Below are 26,683 nucleotides of genomic sequence, written 5' to 3'. Positions count from 1 at the left end.
GAGGAAGAATGGATTTATTTTGTGGGCTCTCAGCAAAGTCCCAGGTTCTTCTCAAACCCCCTGGAGACATGGTCCAAAATGTCAGCCTCAACATCAGAAACAAAAAACTGGGAAAATTGTAGCGCAGTTAACATGCGTCGTCTGGGACATTTTCAGATATATATGCAGCTTTTTTTATGTTGTCAGTCTTGAAGCAAATATTATTAGGGGCCAGATTTGTTGTCATAGTTCAATTATTATGATAATTACATAACTATTTTAGAAAATAAAAGGACATCGGCTGCTGTTGGAGCCGTTACACCACCATCCGTCCCGTTTATTGTTTTACACTTATTTATTTAGGGGGCACTCGGCTACAACATTGATACTAATGCTAATACTTGCCACTGAAAAACAAACCTAAAGCAATGAAAACAATGTCTTCTTGTCTGTAAAACTGATTGTCCAACCCTTCAATGATCGTTTAGCACAACTAAACGCTGAATATGAGAACCAGAAGGTCAAATTAACTTTCATAAACTTACATAGCAACAGAGGTTAAGTGTACTAACCACTGTTGTCGCCGTCGGAGTGTATTGTCAACAAGATGGCTCCCACCTGTCAATCAAAGCGGCCACGCCCTTCATTTATATAACTTTAACAAGTTCTATAAAACTGTTGCCATGAATGGGAAAATTAGCCTCAGAGAATGAAACTATCTTTAGTACCAGGTTGAAAACATGTTCTGCTGTAAAGTTGAGCAATTTTACATGGCGGTCTACGGCCTCGAGTTCTGCTTCGGCTTAATTTTTTGGCCCCGGAGCTGCTGCTTGACCATACGTGATAGTAAACTTAATATGTTTTGGACAGTCTGACAGACAAAAGAACTTTTTTAATATGTTCTCCCGAGCTGTGGGAAATTGTAGTAGTCCTTAAAGTAAATTTCCAAGAGAAAGTCTTTTGCAGGAGCAAGATACTGCAAGATTTAACCTGAGGCTCATCTACGATCATTAAAACCATTTTCTGTCTTCAAAGAGTCTGCAGAGCGTTTCAGGCACAAGCTGTTGCATGTAGCGGATCCTCCTTTGAATACAGCTCCCCCGCTCCTCCAGAAACACACTCACAAAGAGAAAAGAAGTGTTTTATGCTCCTGACCGTTGATAACACCTGCTGCTTGGTTCATGCTGGCAGTTGTAATTCTCTTTGACCTCAGTGAGTGTTTTTGAAAGTGTTTCTCTGCCCTGGAGTGTCAAATAAAGTCACCTACAGGCTTTAAACTACAGGCACAGAGTTCCCAGTATACACCTGTTTTTTCCTGCTGACTCTGTCATCATTCTCACAGGTATTTACACCCGTCACATTTCCACAAAGTGTCCCCCTATGATAAAGTTTCACCAGTGTCAGCGGGAGGTGATGAAGAAAAAGCTGTGAACAGTTTACTATTCAGGGCAGTTTTTTCCTCTAAACTGACACCAGTTATCAGCACTGTTGCAGTGACAGTCCATCGCAACAGTTTAGTTACAGCGTGCAGACTTTACAGTGACAGTGAATATCCAAATACTCGGCCAGGGAGCAGAGAGATAAGAAGCGCAATTGTTTGTTTGATAAAACAGGAAACTTTTGTTACTGGATACTGCTATAAATAGCCGTCCTCTTTTGGCTCTGAGAGGATGAGAAAAGAAAAAGCGGTGAACTTTGAGAAGATGTGCTGCGCCAAAGTCTATTTTTGGTCAGTGGCCTTTAAGTAGTTTGTTTCTCTTGAGCAATAACTCTGAGAAAGTGGAACAAACATTTACCTCATGTTTAAAGTTGAAATTGAGTTCAGCGTGTTGTATTTCTTTATTAAAGTGGATACCTGGTATTGTTCAGTCATTTTAAAATATATGATACTCAGAAGTATAAGCTGGTATTTGAATATGAGGAGCAGTATTTCATTAATAAACAGGACACCAGGGGTTGTTTTGTCATTTGAAAAAGTCATGAAAAGACTAATGTGGCAGTTTAACACTTTGTATAACAAACAAACCTCACAGAGGGTGATCAGGCTTGTGTCAGTGCGGTAATGTGATTACATTCTTACAGTGAGAGAGTCTATGAGTGTTTCAGACCATTATATTACTGCTTGTACTCCTTGTCTATGAATTATGCAGGTCTGTAGTGAAGGAATACATTGAAAATGTGATATTTTTTATACTGTAGACAATTAAAGAGATGTACTATCGCCTCCTTAAGCCTTAATACACTATAAGACTTTGAAAAGACTTTTTCTTTGTCAAAGAGAGGTCTGTAGCATTTTCTGACCACCTTGTATCCTTCTCCACTTCATTGTGGTACCAATGGGGGTGATTGAGGCACTCTTGGTCACTCCACCAGTTTCTCCTCATTGTCCAAGAAAACCGAGACGTGTTTACAGTCTTGCATGTCCCCAGATGCCCCTCCTTGTTTACTGCTTCCTGCATGGTGGTGGAGATATGGTTAATGACAGTGTTCACGCCATTGAACTTCAGTGTTCGCGTGAGCCAAGACTAAAAACTTACAATAATATTAAGCATGTTTGATTGATCAGAACATCAAGATTAGAATAAGACAGTCTGAGTTTCATGACCACTGAGCATCAAGCATTCGAGATCACAGGAGTGTGCACCAACTTTTGCAGTTTGTTTAATACAAGAAATTGTTTGCGACAGTGAACTAGTTTAAATATTCATGTGGTCTAAGGCCGGCATCAGGCCAATGAGATGCTCAGTTCCCAGCAGTGGAAATCAATAATTTTACATTCTGAATTGCAAAGGTAGCGCCCCCTATGTGCCTCTCACGATCATTTTAGTAAAGCTTTAAAATTGTGCATTGTTTATGTCTAGGTTTACTATCTTGCAATCTTGCTTACTGACATTGTTGGCGCATTTCTGCGTTTCTTGGCGGTTTACCACCTCTAACGTTCGAACGGCGGAATAGTGTATAAAACTAGAGGCAGGATGTGAGAATCGTCCCCCCTGCATGTTGGGGATGATCCTAATTTTACCTGACAATTAAATAGAAGTTTCGACATAGGCTGGTCAACTACTCTAAAAGTAAGAGAATTGCACCGTGCATCATGAACTTTGAAAGTTTTCCTACAGAACATGACAACAAACACTGAATAAGAGTCAAATGATAGTATTTTTTTAAAGCAATATTGTTCAGAAAAATATATCTTTAACATAAATAACAATAAGTTTAACCAGTGAGTATTTCTGGTGCGGAATACAAAGGGTGGCAATGTTTAATCGGCTTGCGGACTAATCATGCACTTCCCAAGTGCATGGGTTTGGTCAGTGGTCTGCATGATAAAAAAACTCCACAGGGTCCCTTTACCATTTGATGTGGGGACATTTCCATCGTAAATAAAATTAATCCACTGGGTCTTCTCCGGGTCGGATGGCAGTAATTGGTAGAGACTTTTGTGCCCATTCCTGCAGCCTACAACAGAGCAACCAGTGTGCTTTACCCGTGCTTTACACATCTTAATTGGTGTAGCGGAGCCCATAAGTGAGGAAAAAAAATAATAACTGGAGGTGTGGCTACTCCCTTTTCTACATCACAAGGAGAGCAAAATGTGACTGGTTCTTCTGGACAGACATTTCCTGAAGCGAGATCACGGGAGCAAGCAAGACAGAGAGAAGATGCACTTTTCTCATTCTTGGGGGCCTATAAATAGGTCGGGGACACATATTTTTATTGGAGGAGCATGAAAAAGTGTATTTTGCATGATATGGGACCTTTAAAGTTTAGTCAAGACATAGTCAGTGATGAGATATTGAGCGCGATGGAGGGAGGAAACAGTCTGGTTTCTGAGGGAGGCCAAAGAGTTGCAGTTGAACGGAGGCATCACCAGCTGCCACTGATTTCAAAAACTGACCTCAGTCATGTGATATGTAGCATGCACTCAACAACTTAATGCAGTTTATTCTGCCTTGATAAATGGGGGAGTCGACCGAGGGGTGAGCCAATTCTTGCAAGCGTCAGATATGAGACGAACTCTTTGCTATTTTTCGTCTGTGTGTTAAGTGATCCAGCAGAAAGGGGTTTCTATCACTGAGCTCCATCTGTCTGAATCATCATTATGCCAAATGGAAAAGGTCTGGAGAAGTGATTGAAGGTGATCTCCTTCACAACCACCAGGCGTCTCCTGGAAGCAGAACCCTGATAGAGTTTGAATGCTTTGGTCGCGCTGAGGTTTTTTTTTTTGGTGGCAATCGCTCCAAGCTGCTGTTTAGACTGTTTTCCAGGTGTTTTACACTTAAAGAAACACTCACCAGATGTGTACAATCTGCTTTGTGGCTGCTGTTTCAGTGCTTTACATGCTTAATTTAAAATGTACCAATATGAGCAGACTTTTTTCACTGTTTTTATTATTAAGAAGAGAATTTGAAGATAGAATTGAGGATTCTTTGTGTTTGATTTTTGCAGAATTACAGCTTTTGGTTCATGCCCATTTTAGACAAAATGAAGAAAGTTTCCTACAGGGGAAGAGAGCGTAATGACTCACCTAATTGCAGAAATGCTATTAAAATGCCTTCGACATTCAGCAGCACCCGTTTGCTTTGCCCAAAACACAGATTCTCAGTTGTAAGGTGCCATATTAGGTCTTTGCTCTCTGGCTTTATGTTGGAATAAAGGTGTGTCTCTGTTTTTTATAGAGGAAAATAGCGCACAGGAAACAGCATGCAGCACTCTGCAGGATCAGAAATGTTTCGGGTTTTTTGCCAAGTCACATACTGAATTAAACCAGCAGACAAAAGTTACATGTATCACATTTCACAGGTTTAGGAAAGATGGTGGCTTTTAAATGGGAAATAAAACAGATGAAAGAGAGAGAGCGATAAAGAGAAAGACAGAGAGAAATGTAGAAACTGTGGTTTTGGCCTTTTCTATATTGACTCCCTCAGGATAGAGACATTTCCTGAGATCTACGAGAAATCGTACAGCGGATGTTGATGTTTTGCTTCCCAGCCCACTGTTGTTAATTTTGTGGCATTCTTGAGATAATAACAGCTGAACTGCTAAATTGTGTTTAGTTTTGTCTCTGTCAGTGTGCGACTTTTACCCCTGTTAGAAGGCTATAGGTGGAGTTTTGGAGTCAGCGTGGCTGCCTCTCATGGATCTATTAGAACAAACAGTTTGTGCTCTGCAGTCACCCAAAGTGCTTTAACTCCCTCTCTGTTTCCTCCTGTGAGACATCCCCTCTCACCTCCTGGATCTTCCCTCATTACACCAAAAGAGCCGGTCACGCAGGGGCTTTGGGTCAACCAATGATGTCCCGTATTTGGAGAAGATTCATCATGCTCTAGCTCCTGCTGTGTCCCGAGTCTGCTCACAGGACGAGGCCGGCTACAGTGCAGGCAGTGTTTCTTATCTCTTTATTTACAAAGGCTCCTCCCTGCTGAAATCTGTCAAACTGTATCAGATCTTCTGCTCATGACCACCGAGGTACTAACAAACCGTCGACAGCTCGCTTCCCTTGTGGGTTTCCTTCGATTTGGTATGATGAGTCAAAACAATGAGCAACGAAGCTGCGAGAAGAAAAGATCCTGCTTTGGAGGAAAATTAAATTTTGGTGTAATTTTGGAACAAGCTCAATTTGAAGACTGTTATTCCAAATATGACAGTATTTTGAATCTGATACTGTTAATGTAAACAGCGTACTCCCCTTTTGATATTCCCAGTGTGGCCTTTTACTAATTAAGCATTTTCCACATTCCAGTAGCATTCAGAATATGCGTCCCAATCGAGGTTTTTACCACAGTTTAAAACAGATGGCCTCTTGTCTGTTTGTCTGTCATGGATACAAAAAGGCCGTGGGATGGAAATGCATACCCAAATGAAAAGCCCATAATTCTGGTCTGAAAGAGAAACTCACCTACTTTCAAACATTATTCAAGACTTGGATATTAACGGTACTTTGGACATGTGCAAAAGATTGTAACGCTGACCTTTTCAAGAAGGCGATGGAAGGAATGGAAGAGGGAGGTTATGCTTGCACGTGTGGAAAACTTTGAAAAAATCCTATTTTGATGCAAAACTGGAGTATGCACGGCTGCATGTTAACGGAAATATTAGTGGAATATTCATTTCCATTAGCCATGTCAATAACTTAATAGGAATAAAGGCTAATATTTTGTGAATGTAAACATAGTTGTTGTCAGATAAACCCAACACTTGATTCAACATCAATGAGTGAAATGTCCAAACTCAATGTACTCTGTGGGTTTTACTGTACAGCTTTCTTAGTTTGTACATGTTGGCCAATATAAAATGCTTTTCATGAGGCCAGCTCCCAAATGTGGGGCACGGTTGTCTCGACCCGACTGGGACTGACCTGGATCCCTCTCTGTGACCTGACCTGCAGCTTTGAAGTGAGGCTCTCTCAAAGGGGACAAAGTGTGTGTGAAGCCAGACAGCTGAAATGGGCCAAAACTTTTCACGGGGGCGGCTGATCGAGCCAAAGAGAAATGCATTCATCTTTGAATGATTATGAGATAGTTTGATATGCAACAATGCTGCAAGATTGGAAATGACTTTGAGGTCGTGCACAGAGCTGAAAGGTCGGTGTTTAACAGTTGAGATCAGACGTTTAGACCGCATGTGCACAATCAAGTGTTATTAATTAATCAACGTGTGAAGTCTACTGCACTAATGTAAGACCCTGTGCAACACGTGTGGGTCAGATCTGTCTTCAGTCCATCATTACAGCTCTATAGAAGATAACCGATGCCCGTACCCCCCACTGACCCACATGCATTCCTCCATGCATCCGTTCTTTATGCCTGCTACCTCAAGTGTAAAGGGGACACTGTTTTCCCAGGTCTGCTGTGGGCCTCTGTCCTACCATCCATGTATTTGATAAAGTTTAAGCTTTGCCACACGTGTCTCCGCTTTCTCAAAGAGCACATTGCCACATGTGCAAAAATCTGTCTCTCTTCCTGGCTTGTATATATTACAGGTTTTTGAGACAATGAAGGCTCAGTGTAGCGTAACAAGTGTTAACCTTGAATCTGGTTCGTTTCTTTGTTAATATTTCAGCCGAGAGGTGACTGAAACTCCCTCTTCTGAGAAACCAGGAGTCGCATGCCTTGCAGGGCTCTCATGTATCCCGATTATATTCCCATTTTTCAGTGGGTGTGGTGTGCCGGCCTACTGTATGCATGTATTGTTTTCCTGAGGCGGTGAGAAATGATTTATAGGCTTCCACCTGATCCAGATTGGAGTTTTGCCCCAAAGCAAGGCAATAAAGAGATTTCAGGGTGATAAAAGGGTTTCTGAACTTTCTCAACCTTTCCGTCTTTCTCGATTGTTTATTTGCGTCTGTCTCAATGCCCGTAGCAGTCCGGCTTTCTCAGTGGCAGCTGGTAATCCACTTCAGCTCTGCTACCAGGAGTGTCCCGCGTCTCCTTATAAGGGCAAACTCACTTGTGGGCTTGACAAAAGTGAGTTTAAAGTACTGATCCGATCTGGTGCCTGGCTGCACTCTAACCTTCAGCCTGCTCTGGAAATTATTACTGTAGCCCTCATTTAATGCACAAACACACAGAGTACCCCCCACCTCTCACTCATGCACGTGGGCCCGCACGCGTGCAGAAAGTATACGTACTCCTTTGTGTCAGGGAATTTGCTCGACACGCCATAGATCACAAAGTAGAAAGTGTTAAGTAGAAAAACAGCAAATGAGAGAAGCACATGCAGCGGGAGTCAGAAGGTCGGGACGCGGCCTGAGGGGTCGTTGTGCTCCCAGACAGGGCTGGGTGTGTGAATGTAGACGTTGTCCACACTGCGGCCTGTGATGTTTGACCTGACCTGTGTGAACCACAGCAGTGAATTTTGCAGTACAGGTTTTTGAGTTTGGAATCCTGTACTTTTCTTTGTGGTATATTTACATGTTATTCTAGAAAGTAAGAAGTTTTAGGTGCTGTGTCTACGATTTTTGTAACTTGCTCTTGGACCTCACATGGGTGCTGTTTATGGTTGGAGGCAACAGACCCATAAAATTAACTGTCACAGCAAAATAAGAAAATACAGACAGAGGGCAGAGTCTCTGCAGATAAATACACCACCACACACTTCTCGTAGGTCATAAGTGATGACTGAGAGGGGATACTTTACTTTGAGTCTATCAGGGCTGTACCTGACTCAGATTTCTGTCAGTCAGGACAGATTTGGTTGTTCATTATGAATATTCGACTATTCGTTCCTTTTTTTCCTAAAAGAGTTTGAGAGATTCAACAGAGTTTGGCAGGATGTTCAGGAATGATGGCAACTTTTTCATAAGAAAGACCTCCATATGACGGCGAGCTAACTGCGCTAACAAGTGATCAGAAATGTGCAACAACATTTTTTGCCAACACTAGATATCAAACAAAAGCCAGAGACTGTATTTTATTAAGCTGGTGTGAGCTGTAAATTCACTTCTAAGCAGAAGGCAGACGTTGAGCTAAATCTGGAACCTGAAATGAGCCCAATATTAAACTATTACTATTAAACTATTAAAAGAAATCTGCTTGACTTGAAGAACCTCAGTCAAATGAGGGGTCTCCTATTGATAATTCAAATCTTAAGCTTTCAGATGGCAGCCCTAGAGTCTATACCTTGTTCTTGCATAGTATACCTTTAAAGGCAAAATTAAGATTTAAATCCAAACATATCTGTAGTAACTGGCAGGACTTCAAATCTGACCAGGCTCCATATACCCCCTTCATCACCAAAAGAGTATACCCAGTCTTATAGTATATAACCTGACATACACGTACTAAGACTCAGCCCAGTTTACAAAGTAATATCTAATCCATGTTTCAGTAACGATGGATAAGTGTTGCAACAGACGGGTATGTTTAAGACAAATCTGAACATGCACAACATTTTCTCTCTATTTGCACGGTGATTTCCAAGTGGTCTGAATCTTTTCACTTCCACGGGTTTACCATAATCCCCTTTCACTGTTGCACCCACAGGTAGTTGTTCCAGCCTGTGCATTTAGCTCAGCCTTGGACGACACTGAATAGCAGCTCAGAATAACCTCAAGTTGTTTCCATATTTGACCACTTCTGAGTCTGTTTTCCATGTGTGTCACAATAAATTAAACTTAAAAAATCACATTTAAATGGCTTTCACGTGCCACAGCAGATGAGTTCAGAGGGTGTTGCTGTCCTCAGGAGTGTGTCACCAGCTGGTCGGGATTACTGCTAAACATGCACTCTCTAATTGGCTGTGATTAATTGAGCTGCTTTAGTCAGATGTCTTTGGATAGGTTTGAGGTTTTAGACTCCATAGAAAGCTGCTGCTCCGCAGGAAGTGACTCAAAGCGACCAACGGTGCAGCACAAGCCCTTGCAGGCCTGTTTGTGAAACATTGAAATTTTTTTTGTATTTTGCTGCTCACCGCAGTGTGATTGCAGCCAAATAAGGTAATCATTTTCTGTTTTATGTCAGTGATAATAAAAGAGTCAGGAAGAAACATTCTTAAGAAAGAATTAGCTCCAGTTTCTACAGGATTGTCTTTTCTCTCCTCACCCTGTCAGTCACCTCCTCCGTCCTTTTCCTCGTATTGTGTATCACTGCCTGAGTCAGGTGACTGCTGAGGCTAAAAGGTGTGACAGCAGCTTCCTCAGATCCAGTGATGAGTCCTCAGTTTGTACAGTAGACCAGACTGTACCGTGACTGTCCCCCCGCCGTCATTAAAGGTGCTGACAGCTCTGTGACGTCTCGATGATGGCATTGTTTTCAGTAAAACATATTTCTTTGCGTGACCTATTTGTTATGTGTTATTTCTGACTCATGTGTCTGTTAGCACTAGAGACGCTCTCTGTCTGGGTGAACGGCTGCTCTCTGCTGGGTCACAGTGCTGTTGTTGTTTGGAGCCACAGTGACAGTTGGTTACCCAGAGGTCTGTGTGGCTCACTTTGGAAAATGCCTTTGGGGACGGTCAGTGTTGGAAGGTGCTGTCACTGTGTAACTGCATTGATTTTTTTCCCCTCTTTTTACTCCTGCTGACACAGTTGACTACTGTCATGTCAAGGTTTTTTCAAATGGACTTTGCTCCTGCACGAGAGTGTGTTTCCGTCTCTGGTACTTTAACGGTCACTGTGTATTCTTTGGCAAGCGGCCAAGTTTAAGGTGTGTTTTATTTGCTTGGGTTTCGCCCACTCATTACGCTCCTGTTCACGGAAGCAACTGGTCGACTTTTTTTTATTTTCCTCTTTTCAGATTCGTAAAGGAAAAAACAGTTACAGCTGCTGGATTTGTGCCAGCAGGATTAGCCAGTTGAACTGTGTGTTCAAATGATGCAACCAATCCAAACTGATGCATGCAAACATCTGTGCACTGATTGGTCCGTTTAAAACTGCTCGTGATAGAGCAGGTAAAAGACATGATGTGCAACTAACTAAGAGGCTTAAATTTAAATTAGGTCTCTTTTTCAGAAATAGATAGTGCTTCACTTTTAGCGGCAGGTTGAAGATTGTTCACGCAACATTTTTATCAGTTCGTGACCATGCAGATGTTATTTGCATGCACGCTCTCTCTCATACCTTTAACCCTCTTGATGCTGTGTATACTAGTTTTCTACTCTCTGTAGATCTACTACATGTGAGGGTTTTAGGACCTATTATAGTATCCTCTATGAGAGAAAATTGAGACCATCATCAACTACTCGAAGGGAGTAACAATGTCATTTTTTATTTTATAGGCTATTCTTAATAAGCTACCATTGTATTTGTTATTGTTTACAAGACTGTATTACCTTGGAAATCCCATATGTGAATACAGATCTGCGGAAAACTTAATTCACCTATTATGCTCTGCAAATTTGGACTATGCTTCAGGACTCCCCTAAACTGGTCAAATTTCTGACCCCAAAATAGTTAAAGCACCTGTTGAACATTTTTTTGTATAATGAATGCTCCTGTTTGTAATGTTTCTTATATTGCGATATTTTTAGGCCATATCTCGATACATGATATATATCTCAATAGTTTTAAATCTTCTTAAAGGACTTCATTAATACTAGAACTGGGAGACAGAATCAAACATTACATTTTTTTTTCAAATTCCCTCTTTGATGTAACAATATTGTAGGAATGACTACTGGTACTCTGAAAAAATATTAACACAATTCCATTTTTAATCAATAATCATCAGTAATATAGCTATAATGACTAAGTGGGTAAAGGCAAGTAATAAAACAAGTAGAACTGATAAGTTGAGAAAAGTACATCACTGTATTTTAATGCAACCTTTAAAATCAGGAAAAAGACACCATTTATTCCATATTAGGATATAACAATATCTAATATCTCAAACAGTATATAGTTTCATATCTCCATAAGATATAATATCTTTATATTGCCTAGCCCTACATACAACACGTTGTCAAAACATCACACATTTCCTGCCGGTGGTCCCGTCCTGCTGGCTGACTTTTTTAAAAAGATGCTGAATCAGCACTGTTACTGCCTCTGTCGTCAGCCTAAAGGTGATACAGTTCTTTCTCCCTATTTTACCTTTTATACAGAACAAGGCGGCATAACAGTGCAATATTCCCGCCTTGAACAGGCAGTGTCAAAGGGGCTTGTCTGCCTATCTACATGTAGAGATTGCTTTTCATCACCTCCTTTCACCAACATCATGATTTTAACTCCTCTTCCTGTGCTTTTCTTTAAAAAGCCTTCTGTGACTGATCTGGGCAGTTCTGCAGTCTGTCACATGCTCCGAGTTTAGGACTCGTCCATAGTGGTCGAGCGTTTTCTCATGTTCATCTTGCTTTATGTTAAAACTGATATGCTCAGAAAACGACCCAAAAAAATGCAGCTGGTTTTGAAATGCTAATCAAAAGTTATTATTTTAAATTAGAGGCCCAGGCCTGAGGCTGCTCTGTTATATCTCAATAATGAGTAAATAAATCAGTCTGTCCTAAAACTTGGCAGCGCACTGGCTGTATAATCACATCATGACATTCATTCAGCAGTAAGCTTGACAGTGTGGTAACAGACGGCTCCCTCGAGTGTTTTGTTAGTGTGTGTGTGTGTGTGTGTGTGTGTGTGTGTGTGTGTGTGTGTGTGTGTGTGTGTGTAGGCATGTGAGAGGGACACTGGACAATGACAGAAATGAGCAAGTGTGTTCTCATTTCCTCAAAAACTCTGGCACTCTCGGTCGTTGTATCATCTCACTGCTGGGCTGGACCCAGCTCCAGTTCCTGATCGTCAGATTTCACTACCGTCTCTTTCCTTGTGAGTCAGCAGGAATGTGAGGAATGACCCGTGCGAGGCCTGGCCCTTTCCCACCCAGCTCTCATCTGCCCATTTTTAGGCATACCCGAGTCCAGCTTCTCTTTCATTTTTCTCTTTTTCACTTTGTCATCCTTTCTCCCTGCCAACCGCTTTTCTTTCCCTTCTGATCCTTCTCCTCCTTCCTCGTGTGCTTTCTTCCTGACTTTTCAGCGCACTTTCTCCTCTTAGTTGTTATTTTCAGTCAGCTCAGCACTTTAAATTTCCACAAATTATAGTATAGAGGAGAGCCCCTCGGAGCTAGTGCAGCTCGGGCCACATATTTTGTCAAACCACCGCGAGACCTCAAAACCACTGGCTCTCTTCGTCTCTCATGAGACCCCCCCCCCCTCCTCCTCCAGGCCCAGCAGCATCAACCCCCTTTCAACCCACCAGGGTGCAGGGCTTAGCTTAACAACCACATCCAGCTCCCTCTAAGAAAAACCAGTTGGCATACAAAGGTTTGTGTCTGGACTCTGCAGGTTTTAACTGGTGCAGCAGGAAGCCTTAAGGTGTGTGTTTGTGCGTGAAGTGTATCAGGAGCAGGAGCCGCTCATCTCTGCATGTGTTGACAGGTTCCTGCTGTCGACTAGAACAGAGATCTGTCTCTTATATGACAGGAGAGGGCTCCCTCCACCCTCCCATGCACATGGCTGTCGCTGACTTGAAAGCTTCCTGCCTGCAGACTGTCTTGTCTGTCTGCAGGCGTGCTTTTATGCACACACTCGCACACCTTAATTACTCCTCTTTTGCTTGAAAAAATAAACCCTTTAACTAATAGCCACTCAGAGCGATGAGATGGCTCAGTGAGGATTTTAAGTGAGGCACTTCTGAGTCTCTGGGGCCTCCTGCAGCCTGGCTACTGTTCAACCTAGATAAATTACAGCCAGAGAGGAAGACACCTGGGCGATATGTCGATCCTGACAGCTGAACGCACTTCGTTCTTATTGCAGTGCACCAGCTGTTGCGTGTTTCCCATCCTCTGCTCCTTGCTTAGGTGGTTCTGTCTTTTCACATTATTGAGGTCAGATCACTTGTCATCGCCAATCGATAAGCCGTTCATCGGCCTTGCTGACCCCGTAACTCCCTTCCACACATTTCAAACTAAGCCAGGTCAGTTTAGTCTAATGCTTTCTAGATGTCACACACTTGATGATACTTACCTTTATTATCTGTCAGCTGTGACTGTGGTCAGGCTGAGTGTGCAGCCATGCTTGCGCCTCTGTGAGGCTGAACTGAGGCACTGCATGACTTGCAACGTGGTATGGAAAGTAGCATTAAAACGTTTTAAAAGGTCTTAAATCTAGCTTGCTTTAAGATGTAATTACCCTGGTAGAGATTATCCAATAAGGAGCATGAATGTCTGAACAAAACTTTTTGGAAATCCATCCCAACAGTTGTTATATTTCAGTCAACCGACAGACCAACATTTCTATCCCCGGAGCCAAGCTGCTACCATGGCTTAAAAAAAAATCACAAAACGTTTTAGATATTCTGGCTCACAGCCTGCCTGCTCTTGTAAACAAATGCATTATTGTCTCTGCTTGACAGCATTAATTACAGGAGACAGTGACTGAAAGAAGTTTGAGCTACGACTCTATGAGCCCTGCAGTTCTGCTTATTCACCGCCCTGTACTTACACTGTGACCCTTTGGTGTTGCAGTGGATTCTTAAATAACAGTGTGGCTGTTTCATGACCATGCTTCTGCAGTGTACTCGCTCATAGATTCAAATGTAAGAGTGATAAATGGCAAATCTTTGCAAGCCAAATCTGCGGCATGCTGCTGTGTCATTTGTCTTCATGCTGTCTTTTGTCTTTTTATGTGCAGCTGGATGGAACTGTGGATCTGGACGAGAGGCGCCTCATCCGTTCAGCCATCCGAGATCTGAGGAGGAGGGAGATCGAAGACATGGAGGCCGCTCTGGCCAGCAAGAGATTTCGACCCACACGCCTCAAACAGCAGGAGGACAAGGAGAATCAGCACAGGTGAGACCACACGCAGACATGCACACACACACACATGCACACACACATGCACAGACGTGCACACACACACACACACACAGACACACACATGCACACGCACACACATGCTCACAGAGACCTGTCCTCATGACAAACTGCACCAGTCCAGGTGAACTGGAGATGCTGAGAAAACAAAACCCAGACGCAGCATTCCTTAATTCCAGTGGGAAAAAAGAAAACTCTGGAAAAGTCAAGTCAGGAAATCATAGGGGACTGAAAACTACAACCACAGTAAATTTTCCATTTACCATTGTGTACACGCATTTCACAGTGAATACTTTCACTTTAAAAAATGTGTCCTTATGTCACATCAGATTGAAGCGGATTTTCTCAGCTCATTTGTTTGTCTTACTAAGAGGCTTCTAAGTGTTTTTGCAGTGCAGTAACACACTCCCAGCTCCCGTCATTCAGCTGAGGACAATCTGATAACTCAGCTCTGATGCCATATATGCCATTTTGTCAGTAAACATGTTTTTGCTGGCTAAATGAATGAGAAACTAGACGGGCAGGCTCTTGTTATCAAAGAAAAGATCTTTGTTGTTACTGTAAACATTGTGATTATCTGTATTTTAAAGAGACTCATGGTACTTCTGTTAAATTTTATTTGCAATAACAAAAACACAGGGATGACATACATAGGTTTGACATATAGAAAATTGAAATAGACAGATTGTGTGTTAGTGGTAATACAAACCTTGAAAATGATGGTCAGTGAAAAAAATAAATAAATAAAATAAAAATAAAAATGAGAACCGTTAAATATATTCTATTTTTTGGGGTTATTTATGTAATTTATGTGATCAATGCAGGCTTTCTGTCACCACATTCAACAGGTGTTGATGATGTTAGACAGGCTGCTGCTGTTAGCAAATAAGTTTGATATGTAAACTTTTCCAAATGAATTTGCAGAGCATAATTAAGCACCTTTTGCTCTCCTTAGACATACCATAAGTGCCATTTCGTTGGCAGCTGGACTTTTTTTTCAGTTTCTTATGGCGTTCTAAGCCTTTTCAGTTCTGCAAGAACTTCACGAAACTAAAACAAGTCCAGTTGCCATTGAAACAGCACTTATGGATACCATGACGGGAATGACTGAGAACCTTCATCAAGTCCTTAGACATAGTTTATTTAACAGAAAAAAAAAAGTTGAAAGGGATACTCTGCAGGAACTCTGCGGTTTGACAACATTCAAACTCGGCCCCTCCTCCCTACACTGCTTTAACGTGCAAAGCAAGCTACTTTTGTAGGAACATTGCATTTGCTGTAATGGAAAAGCAGATAGTTTATTAAGCTTACTAACTGCGAACTGTTGGCCAGTGATGTAAAGTAGGCTATACAGGGGATATCCACCTCTTTTTCACCTAAAAAGCCATTTGAATATATAAGAGTATATATCCACTTCCTCCTCGGTAACATACTTATCTTCCCAGTTGTAACCACCTCATTATCTAAGATTGCATCACTGCCTGTCCGACAGAAAACAGACCAACTCTGCGTCCCACTTCATCCTCTCTTTCAGCTCTCATCAGCGAACGTTATAGTGAAAAGCAACTCCAGATTCACTTTCCTTTGGGAGCAATCTTTGTCCGCTTGGCCTTTTGCTTTTTTCTAGAGTCCCAACCTGAGCTGCACATAGTGCACATAAACGTCCCAGTCACAGCAAAATAAGTAAATACAGCTAGAGGACAGAGTCTATGCAGATAAATACATCGCCACACACTTTGATGATTTAGCAGAATTAAGTTTGTATGAGTCCATACATTGTTCTTTAGGAAATCCTGCGTCTTTAAATCTTTGATGGTGTGAGATTTTTTTCCTCTGTGTGGATGAGATAAGCTCTGCACGTCAGTGTGGATTCAGTCTTGTAACAGGTGTTAATTAATGACTGTTAATGCCCGGATTGGAGCACGGCAAAGATTTAAAGTGATTGGATGTGAAGAGGACACTCAGCCCTCTGCTGTCGTTCTCTTTGACTGTCACCGGATCCTATTAAGAGCAGTGGTCGGGCTTAATCATTCCCATTCACTGCTGCTCTCAGAAGACTTGGGTTACAATAATAAAACCCCGCTGAAGCAGCTAGAAAAAGCATACCTTCTGTAGCAAATGCACACGTGTGTGCATGCTAAGACACACACATATACACACCTACAAACACACACCGAAGCCGGCTGAAAGTTGCATTATCCCGTGCCTCTCAGAGGTGGAATGTGAAATATTCAACTCCGACGTGCCACACATCCTTTAATACCAAAGACTGGAGGAGGCGAAGATAATGAGGGAGCCGGAGGAGCGTATGAGTAATAGAAACCAACATAAAAGTGAGCAGCGAAATGGAGAAATATGAGGCTGAAAAGAGGGGAGGATGAGAGCAGCCTTTTTTAGGCGCCGTGTGTCATTGCTGTCAAATCTGTTATGAGTATCACTTTTTCCACGCTTGACTTGAGAGAGTTTTCTCTAATGGGTTATCTTGGAATTGTCCTCTGCTGCCTTTCACACGCACAGAGAGGCCTCAGGATGAAGTCAGTGAATTTTTATTTGGACATTTTAAGATGCTATGATTTCCCAGTTTGACCAAAAACTTGTGCTCATGCAATAAGCGACAGTCACAATGACCACCATTATAACCACATCATGACCACCACCACTGTGTCTCTCTCTCTCAGGTCTGAATCCAGTGACAACTTGGACGTCCTGTCACGAAAACTGCAATCAATCCAGGACATTGATGAGCTCACAAAAATGGTGAGTATTAAAGGGAAAAAAAACATGAAATATTGTGACACTGCATGCTTTTCCTGTGTGAACTGACATTTTGTGTGTGTGTGTTTGCACATAGCTCCGCGCTGCCGGCGAGTATGAGGAGAGGAAGATGATCAGAGCAGCCATCAGACAAGTCCGAGATGAACAGCAGCAAGGTGAGACCAGCTGTCTGTTAAATATAATACCAAATGCAACAAAGAAAGATGCATCACAGATTAAACACATATGTGACACCAGCTGCGTGATTGTGACAAAACATTTAAGGATTATGTCATTTGTCACTGCACTCTGTCAGCATTAAGGCTTTATCTGATAAGTCTGAAGATGGTGCTGTGGAGTTGTAGTTAAAGGAATTCAGGTTTTTCTCTAATAAAAATGACTGGTTCAAAATTGTTCATTGGTGTCACAGGGGTCCGCATTTAACAACAGCAAAACTTTATCAAAACATCAGTTTAAAAACTCTCACACAGCTCGCGCAATATAATCAAAATCTCATTTATCCAGTCTTATGATCAGTACTTTCTTAAAGACAGTCCTTTCTGAAGGGGAACTGAACCAAAGTTGTCTCTGCTCTCTACAAAGCCAGACTCCACTGAAAAAAACCCAGTAATTTTACCTTCAATAACTCTGGAGCTGCGGCTCTGCCTCTGTCTTGATTAACGGTTTTTTTTGTAATATTGTGTGACTTTATAGAATCCGAACTAACTCTTTAAAGCACCAAAGTCACACAATAACACAAACAAACCAACTGATGAAGACAGTGGTGAACCAGCAGCTCACCTGTTCAGTGGGGTAAAGTTACTGTTTTTGTCAATGCAGTCCAGCTTTGAGACACGTTTCACTTTCAGTTCAGTTCCCAATCAGAAAGTCTGGCTAATTGCGAAGTACTCAGCATATGACTTGATAAATGAGACTTGGATTATTCTGCATGAGTTGTGTGAGAGATTGTGAACAAATGTTTTGGTATAGTTTTGCCGTTAAAAGCAGTCCCCTTTTACTTTAATTCATCAAGAAGTTTTGTTAAGGAATTCAGTGTCACTGAAGGTGAGTAAATGATGTACAAATGGTCAACTGGGGGGTGAAGTATGCCTTTTTAAGGTCAAAATGTCAGAATCTGAGTAGCGATAATTATGATTTAACTGACATTAAACATGCAACTTGCATCTCTCAGTCATTACAGGCATTAATTTGTTAAATGAGTACAATGTAAGCCAAAAAAGTGACTAAATATGATGTGATATTGTGGACACAACTGCTCTAATCTTGAAGACATTTAGGGAAATGGTGTGTGGCAGTTAAAAAGGAGGGCACTGATTGGCCTGATGAGAGCACAGACATTACAGGTTAAAAAAAAAACCTTTAGTAAACTGCCAGTTTCTCTTTATAATTATTTTTAAGGCATTTTGGTGGGATGAACACATGGTGTTAGTGTGTATGCATTACTCCTGTGGGAGAGATAGCGGGCTATCTTTGGTTGCCATGGTCTCGGTGGCAGATCTACATATGATGCTGGATCAGATAGTGGATTCCTGTCATTCCTCAGCGCTGTCTGGTCTGTGTGAGGACCCCGTCCCTCTGATGCAGCCTCCTCCTGTGGGGCCACGTTAGGACACCTCAGATGATCTTGTCCTTTGTCACCTCAGTTTATGTCCCATCAGTGTTTACTCCTTTCCTAATTTTGAATATGACCAGAAGTTTGACACTTCAGATGAGATAATGAGTACTACATTCTATTGATTGTACTCCTGCTGTGTTTTCAGGGACTGTGGAGCGGGGTAAAGCTCTGGGTCGCTGCGGGGAGCCTGAGAGTGGGGAGCCCCAGAGCACCATGGGAACTGGGGTGAGTACAGTAGAGTTAACAGACATTACAGCTGATGGGAAAACTGTCTCGAGTCTGATGCTCCCTCGTCTCAGCTTCTATTTGCAAAAATGAACCCAATTTGTGGAGTTTGTTTGCATGGCAACAGTGACCTCTGAGGTTTCGCGGCTGCCACAGTGAAGAATGCAGCAAACAACAGCAAGCATTGTGACTTGAGTCACACACTGTGTCATGAATGTGGCTACACCACACACACACATGCACACACATGCGTTGGCTGCCACAGAGTAAAGAATGTGCTTTTGTTTTTTACATCCTCATTCAGGTTTGGCCAAGAATGAGGAGAAAGATGAAATTTAGTTTGAACCTGGTGTTTAAGTGAAGGCAGTAAATAGTTTTTGACAGGGATGTCTCGCAGACACTGTCATTTAGCACACATCCATCTTTTCAGCCTTTAATGCTTTGAGACTGTTGCAGCCTGAAATTTTAAGTGAAGACTCAGAGAGACGAGATGATCAAAGAATGTGAAGTCTTTGAGTTTAATTTGATCTGATCTGGTCACTTTTGATGGACGGCATCACATGTTTCTGAATTACTCTTCAGTCACTTAAATGCTCCAGACTTCCGTCTCCTCTCGGCTGCCTGGCCGGCCCTCTAGTGGGTGATAACAGACTGTGTTTTCAGACCTGAACTAAACTTTTATCTTTTTCAGCGTAACAGATTGAATTATATGGCTGTTACAGCCAACAGGATGCGAAGACATGACATGAGGCTTAACTGTTTGGGAGAGTCTGCCAGGAGCCAGATGTTATCTTATCACCTGTGTTTGATCACAGTTTTTGATGAATTTCTGTGGAGGAAAGTTAATTCTTGCTCTATGTGGTCACCGATGTTGTTTCTCAACTCTTATGAGGGATGGAGATGGAGAAACACATATCTATGCCTTAAAATACAATCAGCTGCATTATCAGAGTTCTGGAGGATCCTGTGAAAACCTGCAGCTGATCTTCCCGCCACAGTGATTGATTTATTTCTTTATTTTAGAAATACAGACAAACAAGCACATTTTCTGGACTTATTCAGCGAATAGCTTCTGCAAAGATTAAAAAAAAGTTAAAAAATAATAGAAATCTCCTTTACAGTGATGTAAAGCGAGGGAGACAAAAACAAGGCTGTTAATATCCCTCCCATTGTCTGTTGCTGCTTGTGCTTTGCGTGTGTGTGTGTGTGTGTGTGTGTGTGTGTGTGTGTATTCTCCTCAGATAGGAAGTATGACAGCATGCTGCCGTCACCGGATGCTCTAACATTCAAACCTTTTTTACGTCACTTCCGGTAAGACAGCTCAGCTGTGCGGCAGTGGGCTTGTGGGCTACAGGTGGTGTGATGGATGAGGTCGGGGGTTGGAGGTCTGGAGGGGGAGGGGGAGGGTTGGGGGAGAGTTGGGACAGACAGACGGGCAGCCCACCAGCTGTGCCTCAGCAGCCTGTAGTCTGTGCTGGAATGGGGACGTGGCCAAAAACAACATCAGCCAGCAGCAGCAGGGCTCCTTCCACTCACATCACAGCGACGGATCTCTTTGAGCTGCGTGCGATTGTCCCGAGGCAGATGGAGGTCTCAGATAGGCCTCCACAGCAGCCAAACACACACGTAAACACGCACAACATGTGTATACTGCCAGAAGCTTGAAACAAACACCAGCTCAAGAAATCAAGTAACTAAAACTTGGAAAAACTGAAACGTATGAGTGTTTAATTGGTGGATTAATGTAACTTAAATTACACCAGAATCAAACATCCATCAGGAGGCGATGACTGTATTTTATGGCCATGTTCTTATGATTTCAATGATAGCTGGCATAAAGCAAAAGTTTCCTTGTGGTCATTTGAGGGAGACCGAACTGTAATGGCTCATAAAAAAATTTAATTATATGTATGTAGCAAAAAAGAAAAAAAACATTGGTAGGAAAAAGGATAATATGTGCAAAATATTCAGTAATTCAAATTAAGTTCCTGTACAGTAAAAAGTCTCAAGCAAAACAGCAGCTGGAGAAAAAAAATAGGTCAAAACAAAGAAAGAGTGTATCAGAAGTTAATGTCTCAACCAGGCAACCCTTTAACCTTAAAGAAGTGTGTGTGTTGTGTGTGTGTGTGTGTGTGTGTGGGGGGGGGGGGGGGGGTCAGATCCCTTCGGAGACAGAATGGGAGGGAGGGGAAGTCAAGGGAGTGGCTTGTTGGTGTTATGTGTGTGTAAGTAGTGTTGGTGGCTGTGGTGTGTGTGAGTGTGTGTGTGTGGTGTGTGTGTGTATGATGTGGCTGAGGGAGTAGAGCGTCAGAGTAGCGGACGTCCTGACTCCATGAGGGTGACTGCTGAGAGGGAGAGAGAGGGAGAGAGCGAGGCAGTCGGGTCAGTGAAGAGAAGGTAAATGTCACTCTGGTTTTCTCTGCTGTCGTGTGTCAGACCAAACGCTCCTCTCTCTGACTTTGTAGTTTTTAATCTGAATTTAAAGAATTGTTTCTCATCAATTTGTGCTTGTTTCTGTCTGACTGAGGAATGGGACATACCTGCCTCTCTATTTACCTTTCAGGTTTGTGTACATAATGGTTTATTGCTGCGTTATATCATTTGTGTTCATTTAGGTTGACAGTTTAACTCTCAGGATGTGGATGACACATTAATGATGCATGCGATGACACTGACTTGATTACAGAATTGTGGAGTTAATGCAACAAGACAACTTAATGAAAATTCTGCAACTATTTAAAGGCTAACCTCAAATGCATGTATGGGTTTTAACCCTGTAGCTTGACTCTCGGAGGCTGTATGCTGTTTCAGGTGTGTCGGGCGGGTTCAGGTAGGCTGCTGTTGTTGGTCGGCAGGTGCTGCAGCTCCAGACAGAGATTTGTTTGCTCTCTGATCTCATCATAAAACATGTTGCAAGAGACCTGAGGAAAGAGGAGTTAACCCATCTTCTTAAATGGGGCCTAGCACTTGCAACAGAGAGGGTTTTAAGATGCTGAAGGAGAATAAAAGTACAGTAGATCCATTTTGAAAGAAAACCAGAAAGAAAGCTTAGATTGGCATGTGATGATGTGCAGTGGAAACAGGAATGAGGCTCAGGGCTGAGTTTTTCTGTGGGTTGCCTCACTGTGTGTGACTCTGTGTGTGTGTGTGTGTGTGTGTGTGTGTGTAATACCGAGATGATTGCTACTTCATTCCAGCTACTGTATTTCAGTAGTTGGAGGTAAGCCGAGTGTGTGTGGTTCCTCAGGCTGCAGTAATGGAAAAAGAGCCGCCAGGTTTCTCTCTCTCGTCCACGTGGAGGCATGGAAGACCCTCAGATGGTCTGACCCTACCAGCTCAGTGATGGATTTAACGTCCATGGAAAACTGGAGCGTTGAAACCCGGCGTGCTAATCTGCAGCCGATCTCAGCTGCGGGTGAAGGAGGTGTGTGCCTCAGCCTCATTGTTGTTATTTTTGAGGGTTCAGAGGAATCCAGATGGCCGACGCCTCGCTGTGGTTACGAGAGAGGACAGTTGTTTTTGTGTTTATTGAGCTTTTGCTATTATAGTCCAAGGCGAGTAGGCTGCTGAGGCCGCATGGGATGAGTGGGACGGTGTCAGTGTTGGTTCCACTCTGTCAGGTCTTCACTGTCGGGGCCAGAGGGAAGCCGCTAATGACAGCATGGTGGCTGGCAGCAGGTCTAGAGCTCTGCTCTGCATCTCCAGTTCCACTTTATCTTCTCTTTTTTTCCCCTCTGCCTCACTGTCTGTGAGAAATATGCTCCCTGCGGTTTAGTGGGAGCTGTGTGAAATGATGGCTGTCTGTCTGAGTCCTGGTAGAAGCGGCAGAGGGAGAGGAGGGGGCGGGTGAGGAAAGACTTGTCGTCTCTAATTGTGTTTATGGCTCAAACACAATTATCTCCCCCTGTGACTCTTTGATTGAGTGACTCCACTCAGAAGGATTGGCCCTTTGTGTGTGACCTCTCACATTATTTCACTGTAGTGCCTTCAAGTCTTTTGTGTTGATGCAGAAGACGGTTTGTGTCCTCCAAACTCATCAGACACTATAATGACTCATTAAAAGGGAGTTCCACGACATTCCCAGTCTGCATGAGCAACATTTAGCGTAAAAGCTGAGAAGGCTTTTTTTTTTAATGTTCCAGATTTTATGCTGCCACTTTTTTGCCCCATATGGAAAAAGTGGAAGGCATGGAAAAAATGACAGTGGAGCACCTTCTATGTAGATTAACACTGCTATGATGTCAGACATTGTATTTCTATTTTTTAGATTCTTTTTAAAAAAATTTTTTTTTTTTTTTTTTTTTTTTAAACTTTCGCTTATTTGACTTTTTATTTTAAGAAAAGACAGTCCAGGTGAATAGGGTAATTTTTTTTTATTAAGAGATACCACTGTAAATCTTTTTACCAAGGGAATGTGGGTAGTCTCTTTCAAACGTTGTTAGTTGATTTTCTACATAATTACAAAAATAACAGTCATTCAATTATTATTATCATCAGCGTCAATTTTTTTTTAACACTCTATGATTCAAAAAATACTGTCAACAGCCCCAAAATAAATGGATAAATAGATTACTCAAATTTTGCCATGTTTTTAAGAATAAAATGTTTTATAAATCATGCTTTGCATAAGACATGACCAATCCCTCTGTAAAAGCCTTCACAGTACCAAAAGGAATAATATTAGAAAGTCTGTGTGAATGTAAGTGCTACAGAAGTTTAAATTTTTGGATCAGAGTGTGATTTAAAATAAATAAATAAAATAAAACAGAAAACCTTATTTTGAGAACATGACCTTTAAAGATATTTATTGTAAAATTGTAGATCATGAAAGATATATATATATTTTTTTCTGTATATTGTTTGGACCCAAATATTTTATTTGTTTGCGTCAATGTACCAAGTGCTGCTTGTATTCATTTTGAGAACAGAAATCCGAAATAAAATAAGGACCTAAATGTGCTCCACTAGTCCGATATGTCTTGTCATGTTATGGAAAAACAGCCCAAAATCTCAACAGAAAACAAAAAAAAAAAACAACAGTTTTCACCTGCAGTTGTCTTAATATATATCTTGATTATCATGATTTGATATATTTAATGACGTGGTGTCTTTGTTTATAACCAGAGCAGTGCCATGCAAGATTCACCTCTCCTGTTTGTGCTTCCGTCGCCTGCGACAGTGTCTGATTACATTTTCTCCTCAGTGAGTGCGGCACTCTGCCCTGTAATCTGCTCAAGGTGGAGAAGGTCACAGTCAGCAGAGCAGAAAAACTCGAGTCCTTCCTCACCTCTGTGTCTCGTTTGTGCTTAAACTCGAACAGGCTTTGTGTTCGCTCTCTCTCTGATGCACTGATTAAAAGCCTTTTTGAAATCAAAAAAGGTGTGTCTTTAAAGATTTTCACTGAGTTGCTGTGACAGCTGTGCAAGTCTCTTGAGCAGGAGAACAGAGTTTACACATGGACAACTGATTGTGGCGTGCGAATGTGTGGTTGGGTGTGTGTGCTTTCTTCGCTTGCTTGACATCTTGTGAATGTCTTTTTAGGAGCTTTTTGAAGTAATAGTAGGCTGTAAATCCGGTATTATATTTTCAGTATATAAGGTCATGTCCCGTATGTTTTTTCAGGATCCACCCAAACTTTTGTTGGACTATTCTTAACCCAGATGCCTCTTGTAAAACACCTTTAATGAGATTTAATGCTGTGATATAGTTTATCATTTAAAGTAATGCGTAACACCTGAAGCTCTACACATTGGAGTGTTTTGCCCTTTAATAGAAAAGTTTGTAAAAAAGAGTGCAGTGGAATATAAATATGTGTGGGAGTGATTTTAAAGCGTGTGCACACGTGCTCGAAGGAGCCTTATTTGTGCAGCTGATTCTCCTGTGGAGCAGCTCAAGGTCAGGCACCAGAGGCCCAACAGTAGTGCCGGCATTTTCATCTCTCCCCCGTCCGTCCTCCCTTCCACACCTCTCCTGTTTCCTCTCCATATGCCAAAATATTCCTGCCAGTCCTCCGAGATCTCCCCCCAACTGCGACTTTCCTCCATCAGTGCAGGTTAGGGCCAGAGAGAGCTGCAGAAATTTGGTTTTATGTGCTGCAGGTAATCTTGAAGGAGTAGGACCCAAGTGAAGTCAGGCAGTAAAGCAAAGATATAGCACAGTACTGGACCACACGTTGACTCAGGGTTCTTCCAGATCCCTTAAAAAGTCTAAAAAGGCACTGAAGTCATTAATCTAAAAATAAGACCTTAATTGCTGTTAAAATGTCTCAAATCAACCTGTCAGAAGTTTTAAAAATGCCAAAGATTAGGATTTTAGTAATCGTTTTTTGCTGACATTGCAGTGTAAAATCTCGAAATAATTGGCGATATTGGCGGTTTTTAATTTTTTTTTTTTCTAGCATTTTAAGTAGATCATCCAACGTTTTACTTTGACCAAAAAAGTTATGTTTAATGTTACAATAAGAGTTTGCGCAAAAATTGTTCCTAACCCTAAGTGAAACGTAGGCGTTTTTGGAGCTCAGGGGTCTTTTTTTCTCATCAAAGAACTTGTGGCAATGAACACTAAACACACTGCAAAGACTTCAGCCAACTGGAACGAAGAGAAAATAACTCTCCATACCAGCAGGCAGCAGTAGTCTGTATTCTTCATTAAAAAAGCCAAAACCGGAACCCTCAAAGGATGGATTCAAGATGCTAGTTAGTTAATGAGCACATTAACATCACAGCCTGATGTTAGAGGAGCAAAGGAATTTTCACAGTGCGCGAGCGAGCAATAAACACAAACCGTTTCTGATATCAGGGTGATTTCAATCTCCAACACGCTCTGCCATCTCTGACACTGATTCAACATGCTGAATCAACCTGAGAAAAAAAACGGACAATGGCCAACAACGCAGGACACACTGAAAAACACTGTGACAGATGCTCAACCTCACCAATGGCCGACTGTCTACTTGTTGTGTCAGGGCCCCTAGAGGTATGCAACGGAAAATAAAACAGATCTGTACTTTTCCAGCTGTTGTTGCATGTTGCTCATCATGGCTGGAGCACTTGACCTCCACCTTCAACAAAAGACTGTTAAAATCACCAGCTGACCTCAAACAGATGATCGTAGGACAGATGTTTTCACTCTGGTTTTGATAAGAGGAATGGATCAGCCTGAAGAGATTGTGACCGCAGAAATGTGTCACAATCATGATGTGTCTTATGGAAATGACTCAGCAGTGTGATTTTTTTTCCTTATCTCTTACAGGAGTCAGAGCGGGAGAGTCACAGTGAGCGCGTCAGATCTCAGATCCCGGGAGTTACGCGAACAGCAGACACAGCAAAGCAGAGAGCTGCAGAGAAATAGGTGAGAGACGCTCATTCAGTACCAAGCTGTTTCTATCTCGTGACCCACTGCGTGCTGTATACACACGGCCTGCATGCTCTGCACACTCACATCATGTTCAGCCATGCCACACTTTTTGGAATTGAAACACAAAACCTTTTTATATGCTGTCAAAACATTCACCTAAAGGTCAAGTTTGGGTAAGAACTTTTGACTCAAAGCCAACACTGACCACCTCTGTTGCCTTTACGTGACTGCAAACATCCGTCTTGATGCAATTTCCTCCTCACTGCCTGTTAAAATCGTGCGCTGAAGGAGCTGTTTTCCTGAGGTGGCGGTCAGGAGGTCATATAAGCTCAGGCTCCTTCACCTAACTTTTATTAACTGTTTGGGGTCGCCCACAGCCATAGGCTTAATGACTCTGCCTTCTTAAGTGTGAAGTAATTTCATTAAGCAC

At 42.1% G+C, this 26,683-nt stretch overlaps 1 protein-coding gene across 1 annotated transcript in view; it reads left to right on the top strand.

The window, feature by feature from the left end:
* The window catches only part of smtnb (smoothelin b), a 62,690-nt gene that overhangs the window by 5,833 nt on the left and 30,174 nt on the right, over positions 1-26,683 (top strand). Inside the window, 6 exon segments of the mRNA XM_042487507.1 lie at positions 14,101-14,258; positions 16,961-17,039; positions 17,134-17,212; positions 18,818-18,897; positions 26,149-26,193; positions 26,195-26,244. Of these exon segments, the coding sequence (XP_042343441.1) occupies positions 14,101-14,258; positions 16,961-17,039; positions 17,134-17,212; positions 18,818-18,897; positions 26,149-26,193; positions 26,195-26,244 (491 nt within the window).

The sequence above is a fragment of the Plectropomus leopardus genome, chromosome 6 (genome assembly GCF_008729295.1).
Source record: "Plectropomus leopardus isolate mb chromosome 6, YSFRI_Pleo_2.0, whole genome shotgun sequence".
In the NCBI taxonomy this organism is placed as follows: domain Eukaryota; kingdom Metazoa; phylum Chordata; class Actinopteri; order Perciformes; family Serranidae; genus Plectropomus; species Plectropomus leopardus.
The sequence above is the reverse complement of the archived record's forward strand: the minus strand, read 5'-3'. Positions and strand labels throughout refer to the sequence as shown.